Here is a 12,203-nt window from a genome sequence, read left to right on the forward strand (position 1 = left end):
AAGCAATCCGAAACAATGAGTCTGCTTTTCGTGAAATTACTCAGATCCTAGTCAACTGAGGGTCAGCGATTGTCCCAAGCCAAGCCCAGGCGTGGTGTGCAAACTTGTGCGTAAAAAAAACAAAACTCCTTTAAGGTTAGGGAGCATGCATGCCCATGACACACTGAGTCTCATCAAGCCTACTGCCCTTTTTCCTACAATCAGTACAGCGAGCTTTTACCAAAGTCATCCCGTAATACGACCGCCTACAGAACTCTGGCCTGTTGTTCTTTGTAATAGTATTGTAGTAATGCCTTAACTGTTCTTTAATACGTGAAAGCCTACCTACGATGGCGGCCCCTAAGTCCTCCGACCGTGGCAACAATAGCAAAACGCCCGTGACAATTATTACTGGCTTTCTAGGTGCTGGCAAGACCACCTTATTAAACTACATTTTAAAGGAAAAAGGGAGCCGCAGCATCGCAGTGATTGAGGTCGGTTTGGGCGTGGTCTCCTTGTCGAGGTTCTCCAACACCCTTTTCCTGCACCTGCTGCAACCTGTCGACCTCGGCTGCTCTGTTATTTTTTACAGAACGAATTTGGGGAGGTTAACATCGACACGGAGCTGGGTGGGTTTCGTTTCAGTCTGGTTCAAAGTCGGTTTGGGAGGGTTCCGCCTACTAAACCTGTTGTGCGCTTGCCCCGCAGTCGCCGACAACTTATTAGCAAAGGAGGACCTTGTCTCATTGGAGAATGGCTGTGTCTGCTGCTCGCTGCGGAAGGATATAGTTAAGGCCTTTGCCGAAATTGAGCGGCGGAGCAGGCAGCAGGCAAAGCGCGTCGACGCAATCGTGCTGGAGACCACTGGTTTGGCAGACCCGGCGCCAGTGGCTTTCACTTTTTTTGCCAATCCGTGGCTGGCGTCGCGATACCGGCTGGACAGTATCATGTGAGTCAGTTGGTTCCAGACCTTCGGCACCGTATTATGATCGCTGATATGTATTGTGGTTTCCCTTTTTTTGTAGCTGCGTTGTGGATGCACGGTATCTGATGCAGGTGCGCTGGGAGGTAGTTAAGTCCTCCCGTTGTAGTGTTCAGGTCGTTTGAGGGGTACTGACTTCTTTGGTTTTATGCAGCATTTGGAGGATGGTCAGCATTCAGATGGAACCGTGAACGAGGCAGTGCAGCAGATCGCCTTCGCGGACCTAATTTTGTTGAACAAAGTGGATTTGGTTAAAGACGAGGTGGCCAAGAAGCAGGTCCTGAGCGCCATAAAAAGTCTGAATAACTCAGCACGTGTAATTGAATGCCAGCTAAATCAGGACACGGGGCGGCCTCCTATGGACCTCCTCCTCTTCAATAACCTTTTCTCGGTGAACCGCGTCCTGGAGGTAAGCTGCCCGTAACAGACAACGTTTCGATTTCCTACAATGTTTCATTTACATCCTCTCACAAACGTTTGTCTGTGCTTCACCGAGGCCGCACTCCCCGACGTTGTCACCCCTCCCTATCTTGGCTATGTGCTCGCTCCGCAGCAAATCGACCCCCAGTTCCTGGATTCGGATTCGGACTCGGACACGGGCGACGATGCGGAGCTTTCTTTCCCGCACCCAGCGCAGCAGCAGCAGCAGCGAACAGGCGATCTCGATCCCGGGCAAGCGAGCCACGCTGCCTCGACCTCTGCAGCAGCGGCTGAGGGGATCATCGGCAGCAGTGATCCGGCGACAATAATTGGCGGGGACGGGGACGGGAACGATGTCGGGACGGCCACGGCAGCAGCGGTTCCTGGAGCTCCATTTGTTAGGGGGGAGGACGGTGCGATGCCTGGAAGGGATGCAGCCGCACGCAGCAGCGGCCTGACGGGGACCAGCACCGATAAGCCAATGTCTGCTGCCGCCAGCCTATTGCGAAAGTATGGGGTTCATGGACCACATCTGTCAGGGCGCAAGCATAGCCGGGAGCCGCACGATTGCGAGGACAACTGCGAAGAGTGCCATATCGTGGATGGCATGCCTATTAAGGTGCGTTCGCGTTGCTAACTGATCACTTGGGCTCCCATTGAGTAACCCGCTGCACTACAACGCATAGACAAAATAGTCATGTCCCTGGATGAAAAGAATCATCAATATCTGTCTGCGCCCCACAACCATTTCGCGTATGTCGCGTCGCTTGCTTCCCCAACACGCGTATTATGTACATAATAATATACATAATAATAGCTGTTTGGGGTTTGCATACTTACGACGTGGATGTTTCAGGATCGAGGCCGTTTGTGCTGGATACAGCATAGGTCTCTCTCTGCTCTCACGGCGACTTGGGCGGGGGTGCGCATCGGATCAGTCCGCGTTCCCTGCGGAGCATAGCGAGAGAATTACCTGCGCACCTGGGCTGCATTAGGATCGGCAGCCTCCACGCCTTTCTCACCATTTTTATTCATCTGGGTCGCAGTTATTGTTGCCGCTGTTCTTGCTGTTTTCAGCTTTTTGTTCCCATCCATCTCTCTCAGTGTGTTTGCCGTAACAAATCGCTAAAAAGGAACGCAAAAACATTGTCCTGATTTTTGTATTGAATGTTGTTGTAGTAGTAGTAGTAGTAATAGTAGTCTGAGCTTTTAGGTCCATGTCCATTGCAAAATATATGCATCAGAACGGGCTGGCTGCGAGCTGCCACTGCAACGGCTGTCTTGACGAAGGCAGTTCAGCTCGCCCTGTTTCTTTGGGTCTTCTTTGTTTAAAAATGGGGTATATCCCTGCCGATTGACTTGGAGGTTCGGACTTGGGGGCACGCGGCAACCTATACATAATATGCTCACATGCTCTCCCACTGCAGGGCGACCGCAACCCCAAGCGGCGAGCGAAGAGGCTCCACGACCTCTCTGACGTGAGCTCTGTGGGCATCATGGCTCGCGGTCCCCTTGACGAGTACCGCTTCAATATGTACATGAAGGACTTGCTTTCTGAGAAGGCGAAGGACATCTTTCGGTGCAAGGGCGTGTTGAGCGTACACGTGAGTTCTGCTTCTGAAGCTCTCTTGTGGGTTGTGCACCCCGGAGGGCCTGGCCTGGGATTGGAACTGGGGCCTGCGACGACGACCGTGGGGATCGCAATCCATGCTAGAAGGCAAAAGGAGGTGCATGGTGCGTGGGCACGAATTTTTGTTAAAAAGGATTTTTTAATTACTGCATAAATATAGCGTAATAGCTACATGTGGCCCTCAAGCTTGCGATGAGCTGTCGGGGGCTGGGACGCTCCTATTGAAGAGTCTTTGGTACTTTTACTTTGGGCAGCGGCACGGTGCGTTGTGGGTCGCATATTTTGTACCGTAATTACAGCTGAGCGAGGTAACGGGGTATGGGCGTACGGCCGCTGGCCAGCACGATCTTCCGTCCCTGCCTCTTTAGGGCGCTCACGTTCGTTCTTCTCATTACCCACGTGCCCCGACTTCTGTGAAGTCAATGAGTTTTTCGGGTTTAGCACCTACCAGCAGCAGCAGCAGCAGCAGCATTACCTACCAGCAGTAGCAGCAGCAGCAGCAGTAACCAGGGGAATCTGCAGGATCAACGGCTGGTCTGGAACTCGGCTCCTGGTCAGCTCGCAGGTTGATATCTTTTTTAAGGGGGCTGCATCCACCCTCGCATCAACGGTCGAGGCATGTTCATCCCGCTGATACTCTTTGCCGGTATCAATCCTGAAACATTGTCACCAACGCAACGCAATTCCGCAACCGTAGCACACCTCATCAGCATGTATCTCCTGTGCGTGCGCTGAGCTTTTCGGCGAGGAAAGCTCAGGGAGCTTGACCACGAGTGCTATGACGTATCCGTTTGGATGCACGTGCCTGTTGCGCAGGGATACGGAAACACCAAGTTTGTGTTCCAGGGCGTGCATGAAACGATTTGCTACGGGCCGGCGGAGCAGCCGTGGAAGCCGGAGGAGCCGCGAATCAACCAGGTGGTCTTTATCGGCCGTGGGCTGGACAGGAAGGTGCGCAATCGAGTGCAAAAGTGCAGTTGTGTGGACCCGTTTGTCATACAATACAATACAATACAAATGGATGATACAACGGGAATGGCGCTAATAATGCGATAATTATTATTATTAGCGTAATCTGCCAGAAGTTTGATTGGGAAAGGTTGACATCAAGAAATTTTCGGGGTTTCAGTCGGCTGCTGGGCGGCTGTGGCTTTTCGGGAGTGAGTTCCGGCGGCACGTGACGGTTTGCAACACGAATGGAGAAGTTGTAGCGCAAAGCTCTTCAGTTGGGGGTGGTCTTTGTCGGTATAGAGAGTGTCGCGGATGCCTTGCTCGCAACGCCGTTGTGCTTTTGGTTGCTTCAGGTTGGAATGCGGGGTAAATACATTACCGATGCAGGGAAATCAGCAGCGCAGGCTGTGGGTATGGCCTGTTGCTGTGTGTTTTTTGGCCGCTTCGTTGTTGTCACTTGCTATCCCCAAAACAATTGGGAAGGGACCTCTGTCCAATATGTTAAAGATGCCAAACCATCCATGAACATCGCGGTGTGCGCATGAGAAAGTATCCAAGCTTGGCTGTTTGTTTGTCTGTCTGTCTTTCTGTCTTGTTTGCAGGCTCTTATCGAGGGCTTTCGCACGTGTGTCTGGGTTCCGCTGCCCGACGGCTGGGACGAATTTCGAGATGACAAGACAAAGCAGCCGTTCTACATGCACCGCCAAACCGGCGAGAAGTCTTGGACGCGGCCAGAGATTGCGTGTGCGCGTGTGGTGGCGACGCAGGGCGTTACGCAACAGCCCTCGCAGCTCTTACCCAAGCGTCAACCGTCTCAACTGTCGACGCAGCCGTCGCAGCCGGCGGTCTCGGTGGTGCCGGGGACGGTGCATCTGACATCTCCTGCCGGCCAGTCGGCTCAGCAGGTGGCCCCAGTCGCTTGGGGGGCAGCAGCAGACACCTCGGTCGACGGGTAGGCAACGAACTCAATACGTCTAGTGCGGGTTCGCCGCACACACCACAAGTGTGCATCTCTCTCTTCTCTTTGGCTGTTTGCAAATCTGACAGCTGCTGAGAGTTGAGTTATTATTAGTGGGCTCCGGCGCATTGCATGTGCTTGCTATAATCCAAGTAAATTGTTGCATCGTGCGCGGCATGTGAAAGCGTTTTGAAAGACGGCGTCGTCCTTCATGTGCGCTGCCGCCCTGCTCATTGCGCGGCAGGGCGACACGGCGTGGGTTTTATTACTCTGTAATGCCACTCGCGCGGATGCTGAGTGGCTTATATGAAATGCATTGACTCGGGCACCGCTTTTGGCTGTGCGGTGGTGTCTGTGACTGGGGTGCCGTTCGCGTTCTTTGAAGCTGGTGTTTAGCGCGGCGCCTTGTTGGGGCGGTTTGGAAAGACTAGGGCGACGAGGGGAATTAGTCCTGGCGCTGGGAACGGTTACATGTTGTGTTAAGGTGTGCGGAGTGTAGTCCGCCGCATTGTGTAATGGTGGTGGTTTTGTGATATTTTCGGAGAACCTCTCACCCTGTGTTGCTTCACCCTTGATGTGTGTGTGTGTCTCTGTTTTGGCGCGTTGCGATAATTACCACTTAAGGCGGATCTTGGCGTGTCGGGACTGCATCTTCACCCGGGTGGTCGCGTGTGGTGGCGCTCAGGGCCCCTTGAGGGGCTCTGCTTGCGCGCACGGCACCACACTTCGTTTATATCTGGCTTATGCTTGGGATTAAAAGGCTGTGCGGACAATAACCCCACATGTTTTGTAATTGGACGTTTAAAACCCCGAATGCGTGTAGTAAGCGTGCCTGTATGTATGTATGTACGTTTGCCTGCCTGCTCTATCGTCGTCGTGTGTGTCGATCGTCATATCGTGTCTCTTCATCCCGTTTTGCGCAATGCAAGTTTGTGTGTGTGTGTTTTCAAATGCCTTACATGCGAGTCGTCGAAAAAGTTCGCTTTCAGCCTTTAAAGAACTGTGCACTTAATATATCTGACAGCACGTCTCTGGAGAAGTGCCCATAACATGGCCTATGGCTTTTGCTTGGCGGAAACATAGTTAACAGGTGGAGGCCAGGAAGGCGTGCGCTGAAAAGGGTGGCTGAGCAGCTGTTTGCGGGGTGTCCTTCCCGCGGGCAGGCGGACTCTGGTTGGTTGGTTGGTTGGTTTTGCTGCGGCTGCTTAGAAATGGGGGTGTTGTCTTCTGTTGTACATGTGCTGCTGTCTGCATGTTGGATTGGAACGTACTTTATGGTAAAAAATGCTGTCAGTGTGTTTTCGAGTCGATTAACGCAAACAGGACCTGAGGGTAGTCGTCGTCCAAAGGGTGACAACTTCGACAGAACCGGTGACTAGGTGCCAGCGCAACACCTGGACTAGGCACGTCACCATTGCGCGGTTGTAAATATCTCGTCGTCGTCGACATTTGTGTCTTTGTCTTTGCAGGTCCTGGACTCTCTTGGCCTATCGCGTAGTGCTCTGCTATAGATTGTGCAGGACTTGCAGTTCGTATGGCGTAGTAATACAGTGTGGTAATGGTGGATGGTGTGCTGTAATAATATGGTGTTCAATCCTATTAGAAATGACATCAAAATCCAAATGTGTCCAATTGGTCCGGAAGCCTCCCCCACTCTGTAACGACAACATATGTGTATCGTGCGCCATCACGTGACTGTAACTAACTGTGCTTGGATGGCCGGGGGGGGGGGTCAGCCAACTACAGCAAGAGATCTTGTGTGGCGTCGTTGTGGCCGTGTACAAGCAGTGAGTTTGTGCTCTTCTGTCTCCCCGAACGCCCGAGGTATTGCGTGCGCACGCGCGTTTTGTGAGGTTGAGCCATGAATTTTATGCCTTCCTCACTATTGCGTGTTATATTTCACAGCCTGGCATTCGCAGCAGCAGCCCGTGGCGCCGTATGGTACTAAAGGCGGGGCAATCTCTGCCGTGTAGTTGGGCCATGCAGGTCGGATGCGCTTTGGTACGCGCCTTGACAACCCCATCATTTGCATTGCGAACGGGTGGGCTTGCAGAACTGGAACTTTGCCCATGGCCCGTTCCGAGTTGAGGTGACTGCAGGGTTATGTGACCTTAAGAGCTGGCGATATCGTAAGGCCCAGACGAGCCAAGAGGCTCTAAAGTCAAGCACGCTATTAAAGCCAAACTTGTAATATTTCTAATTGTTTTATATATTTCTAGTAGCTTTTCACAGGATGTGAATTCCGCGCGAACATGGTGAAGGAGGATCTCTAGCGTGTTTGCCATACCGTAATGATACGAGTTTTTTCTGATACGTGTTTTTGGGAAGGCCCAAAATTAACGCTGAAATTATTTTGATGATATGCAATTTTGGGGACGGTCACGAGAAAAATCTACAGTTGTGATACACTTTTGGTGACGGCTCCAGGGCGTCCCGCGGGCGTGCTCACGCTTCGCGCGCTTACGCTTACTACCGCCAAGCTGCTATCAAAGTCCGAACAGCGCGGAACCTGCCAACTGGCTGGTGTCCAGGAGCCGTGGCCTGCTCAATGATGGCCTTGCCGGCCTCAGCGTCCGCTTCAGCAAGCTTTGCAATCCTCTCATCGGCATGTGCCTTCTCGCGCTCAGTCCTTGCAGCCTCAACCTCCGGCGCCACTCGAACGCTGGTAATGCCTGCCCTGAGCTCAATGGGAGCATTGGTGTCGAGCTTGGGTAAAAGGCTAGTAAGCTTAAGCTGTTTAGGCGCCATTCTGAGCGCGCTTTCTGAGGGTGGGCCTGTAAGCTAAAGTTCTTGTCCGATCAACTTAGGGGTAAAAGACGAAGATAACTACAAGCCAACAGCGTCTTCTGGAGGGCTTTTACTGTTGGTCGATACCGTTAACACGGTGTACGACACATTTGTGACAGCCAGTTTGGTGATGCCCATAAAATTTTGCCTAAGACCTTTTTCCACTGCTATGCATTTGGGGACGCCATACCAATTGCGTGTCACAAAAGAATCGTATCATTACGGTATACAGGATGTTGCGTTGGATTCTAGAACTTCTACTACTGCTGTTTGTGAATTTGGTCCAATATTTGAACTTTACCTCTGTACAGCGTATGTTAGTCTAAATAAGCAGTCTTATTAGGAAAAGTCTCTTCAGTCAGCATGCACCAGCCAGCACAGTAGCATGCAGCAGCTCAGCTTGCAGGTCTGGTCGCTCCACTGAACAAGTATAGACAAGGCACTTCTGATGGTTGGTTAGGCACTTTTCATTACATTCGCTTGGTAGAAAGAAGCCTGTTATGGCCATGACGCATGGGCTCGTCCTTCGCAACTGATGGGGCAATTGATGAGACGCCAGGTGCTCGGCGTCCTTGTCGTAAATCAAAAAACCATTAAGCTAGGTACCGTATATGCACGTGTTTTCGGTTTCCTGACCTTCGTGGCGGATTACCCTAGCGGATCGATTCTACCTGATCTGTCTTAGGGACTTTTGCAATGGATCTTTTTTCGTTATGAGCTGAAAGCAAGCGAAATCGTGGAAGGCTGTTGTTTGGCACTGCTAGACAGATGCTCCACAACAAAACACGCTGTTTGGCACTGCTAGACAGATGCTCCACAACAAAGCACGCTAAATCCTTTTGATAACAGGCACACAACTCGACACCACAGGAGCAACGTTAAGTAATCCGTTTTCATCACTTGTGGATCCTGAAACGCCGAATCATCATCGATGTACGCAGGCTGCCAGCAGACTCATCAGGTTTCGGTATCCCATTTTGTTCCCCTAAAGGGGATGAACTAAAGGGTCTACACAGCTTTACAGTGATGGTTAGGTAGTAGCTACTAATGCTTACAAGATATATAATGGAGATCTTGTCTGAATGAAGAGAGGAGATACGCAAGCGAGACAAACATTGGCCCAGCACGATCGCCGTACTTCGGTTTTTACATGCTTGACTTGATCCAACGTACGATATACAATTTACAACTGCCTTGCCAGCGCTGCTGCGTATCACTCGCTTATCATCTGAAAGCCCATTTAGCCGGAGAGCATCTGGGGACCATTACCTTCTCTGCCGGACAGCACACATCAACCACATCAACCTCATCAACACACAACCTACACGCCAAAACAACCTACTTGCAACCCAACTCCCAACAACAAAATTTATCCCCGTGTTAAGGTGGGCAAAATCCTGCTCGCTGCGTAGTGCAGCATTTTTATGTTGCATTTTTAAGAGTTTTCTGTTCGAGCTCAGCACCTAAAAGCACCTGCCAACAGCGACGACAGAAACCGCCAACAAGGCCACCAGAAGGCCAACAGGGCAAAAGAGAAAAGCCCAGAGCGCGGGCTTTTCGCGATATTTTATATCGCCACATGGCTGTTCATGGCGGTACTGTACTACTCTACTACAGCCTCTTTTGATCTTCGTTCTTTTCGTCTCCACTTTCCCTTCCAGGATCTTCCCCCTCCCCGCGCTCTCTCTCTTTCTCTCTTACACCTGCACGCAACTGGAAGATAATTACTTCTTAAAACACGTCGTACCGAGGGTCGAGTACCTCTCCTAACCCCTTCCTCCCTCACAGCGGAATGTAGTCCCCATGGCCCCCCTGGCGTGGAACACTAACGGCCTCAGCATCCGGATGACGGGTTCTCAAGATTGGCGATCTGCAAAAAATAAATCGCCAGAAATGCCTAGGTAGGCAGGTAGGTAGGTAGGTAGGTAGGCAGGTAGAACCAACTGAATAACAACTTGCGATAATATACACGCACGTGCACGGAGCACGTCGTCGCCCTCATGCTGTATGCGGCGTGTGATGATGATGATGATGATGTGCCCCCACAGGTGCATCCACAGGTGCGTCCACACACACACACACACAGAGGTGCTGCTGGTACTGGTGCTACACCGCCACCACCAGCGCCGCTGCGCGGTGTTTCAAAAACGCTGAAAGATGCCCATTTCTACTCACGATCGAGCTGTTCGAGCTGTCCTAAACAGGCAGGTCGACAGACAGATAGACAGACAAACAGATAGACAGCTAAGCTAGGAGGCAGACAGAAAAGACAGACAGACAGGTAGACAGACAGGTCGCATGACACACAGAACACAGGTAAAAAACACTGTGACCTGCGCGACCGAAGCGCTTTGGATGATTCTTCACACAGAGGCACACAGGGCACACCGCGATAAGCCAGCCCTACGCTATTATAAGAACCTCTCGCACCTTCGCTACTAGTTCCCCCTCGCTCCTTCAATAACTGATCCAAACAGCGAACTGACTAACGGATCTAAATAAAGACACTGTCATATAACCCAAGTGCCAATTAACACGAGTTTCTTACGTGAACATGCCCGTCTACACACCACCGCTGCCTTTGCCGGCACGAGAACAAATGAATAGAGCAAAATGTGGGACACCACCTTCGATGTTGCGCACCTGGCATGGAGGCTAAGTAAATACAAAACAAGTCCCCTCGCCTCCAAAATGCGAGTGAAAGACTCGCGCGTGCCGGGGCCCTTCATCGCTTCGAGGGGGTTAAGCAACAGCATATCATAGAACCACTTCTTACAATTGACCGCAACAAGTCGACCCACATTCACAAAAACAGTACAACAAGCTATGGGACTTAGGGTCCCATAGCGCTCCTATGCAAAGGAGCACGAGACCGGCCGGTCTTCAAGGACAGTGCCAATAAATTTTAAACCGCCGTACACAGAACCGCAGTACCATAGAATAGAAACTGCTCCAGCACGTCTCCGGGCATCGTACATTGTCGTACATCTTCACCAAAGCCCCTCTGCGGCCTCTGTCACCACCACCACCACCACCACCACCTCCGGGCCCGTGGTGAGCAGGTCAGCAACCCCGGACGGTAAAAAGCTGCTACTCGCGTTGATGCTGCTGCTGCTGCTGTTGTTATTGTTGCTCGTGTTATGAGGACCTCAAAGTGGCGCTGTATGCGGGGCTCGAACCGAGGATGTCTAAGCTGGAACGGCTTGGGCTCGAGGTGATGTTACTGTGGTGATGTTGTGGGCTGGTATTGGTGCTGGTTTTTGCGGTAGTGCCGGTACCGCTTGCCAGGGCTGCCTCAAACTTGCTGGTGGACATGGTGAGCACCTTTTTGAAAGACGACAGCTCGGGATCGTGGACCAGGCCGCGATCCACCACCACCTTCGAAGTGAGATGAAATGGGGTTTCGGAGGTACAGCGTTATAATACCATGATATGGGTATGTATGTATCGTCAAGTGAGGTATGTATGTGAGGTACGTCGTATGTGAGGTACGTACGCATGGCCGGCCGGCTGGCTGTGTGGACACGTAACGCCTACACAGTAATAACGCCTACGCAGTAACGCATACACAGGCCCCCCCACCTGCAATCGCCCCAGTGCCGTATCAGACGCCACAAGGCAGCGCCCCAGGGAGGGCGGCGACATGGCCGCCAGCTGCTGCCTCCACAGCGGCACCTGGTCGGTCAGCCGCCGCAGCTCACTCCACCGGAGGCCAAGGCGGCGGGAGTTCACTCCGCAGATCCCTGGACAACCTGGGGGCGACCGAGGGAGGTGCGGGAGAGGTGCGGGAGAGAGGTGCGGGGAGACACACACATCGTGGGACATATATATATATATACAATACAATACAAACATGAACCCAACAAGGTGTGCGAGGTGAAGGAAAACACAGGTGAAAACAGAACTCACGCAAAACGAAGATCTGCAGATCCAGATGCAGATCTTTTGGGAGCTGAGCTGCTACAGAAAAGGTTGGTACCAAGTGGCCATGAGGAAAAAAATAACGCTCAGCCAGCAAAATTCCCAGCAAAATTCAACAAGGTCCCCGTATCGAACCCCACGGAGGACCCAAGCGATAGAATAAATTGCAGAAAGAGCCCAAATGCAAGTGACACAAGTAAGCGACAAGAGAACACAGTCAGAGCGGCAACCGGCACCACCACCAGGGGGCGCAGGGGGCCGTTGTTGACATTCGCCCAGAACACGGGTACTTGGGACGGATGTACGACGACAGATAGATGTACAGCCGTCCCCCCAACTCAACCTCTTGACACCCCCAACCAAACGGCAGGCCCCCCCACCCCCAACCGCACCCCCACCCCCCCACCCCCCGTAGGACCCGGGCAATCACAACCCACCGGCAATCATTAGCGCCACCTCAAACAGCGACATGTCCAGCGCCGCGCTGGTGCCGATCACGAAGGTCGCCAGGCTCTTGAGGAAGAGCCGCGTGGGGGTCCAGGGAGGGCGAGAGGGTAGAGGGTAGAGGGGGAGGG

General features: G+C 52.3%; 2 protein-coding genes across 2 annotated transcripts in view; one reads left to right on the forward strand and one right to left on the reverse strand.

The window, feature by feature from the left end:
* Window positions 1-329: 329 nt before the first annotated feature.
* VOLCADRAFT_105795 (uncharacterized protein) lies at window positions 330-5,603 on the forward strand (the record flags this gene model as incomplete). Its single annotated transcript, XM_002952950.1, has 11 exons — window positions 330-473; window positions 572-608; window positions 688-928; window positions 1,005-1,035; window positions 1,116-1,370; window positions 1,515-2,000; window positions 2,809-2,985; window positions 3,032-3,115; window positions 3,828-3,962; window positions 4,565-4,867; window positions 5,165-5,603. The coding sequence occupies 11 exons, from the start codon at window positions 330-332 to the stop codon at window positions 5,228-5,230; spliced, it is 1,959 nt and encodes a 652-aa protein (XP_002952996.1). The 3' UTR covers window positions 5,231-5,603.
* Window positions 5,604-10,845: 5,242 nt separating this feature from the next.
* The window catches only part of VOLCADRAFT_118273 (uncharacterized protein), a gene marked incomplete at both ends in the record, with an annotated part of 6,507 nt that continues 5,149 nt past the window's right edge, over window positions 10,846-12,203 (reverse strand). Inside the window, 3 exons of the mRNA XM_002953049.1 lie at window positions 10,846-11,085; window positions 11,290-11,459; window positions 12,066-12,141. Of these exons, the coding sequence (XP_002953095.1) occupies window positions 10,846-11,085; window positions 11,290-11,459; window positions 12,066-12,141 (486 nt within the window). The remainder of the gene's footprint in view (window positions 11,086-11,289; window positions 11,460-12,065; window positions 12,142-12,203) is intronic.

This window comes from Volvox carteri, assembly GCF_000143455.1.
Source record: "Volvox carteri f. nagariensis unplaced genomic scaffold VOLCAscaffold_33, whole genome shotgun sequence".
NCBI lineage: Eukaryota > Viridiplantae > Chlorophyta > Chlorophyceae > Chlamydomonadales > Volvocaceae > Volvox > Volvox carteri.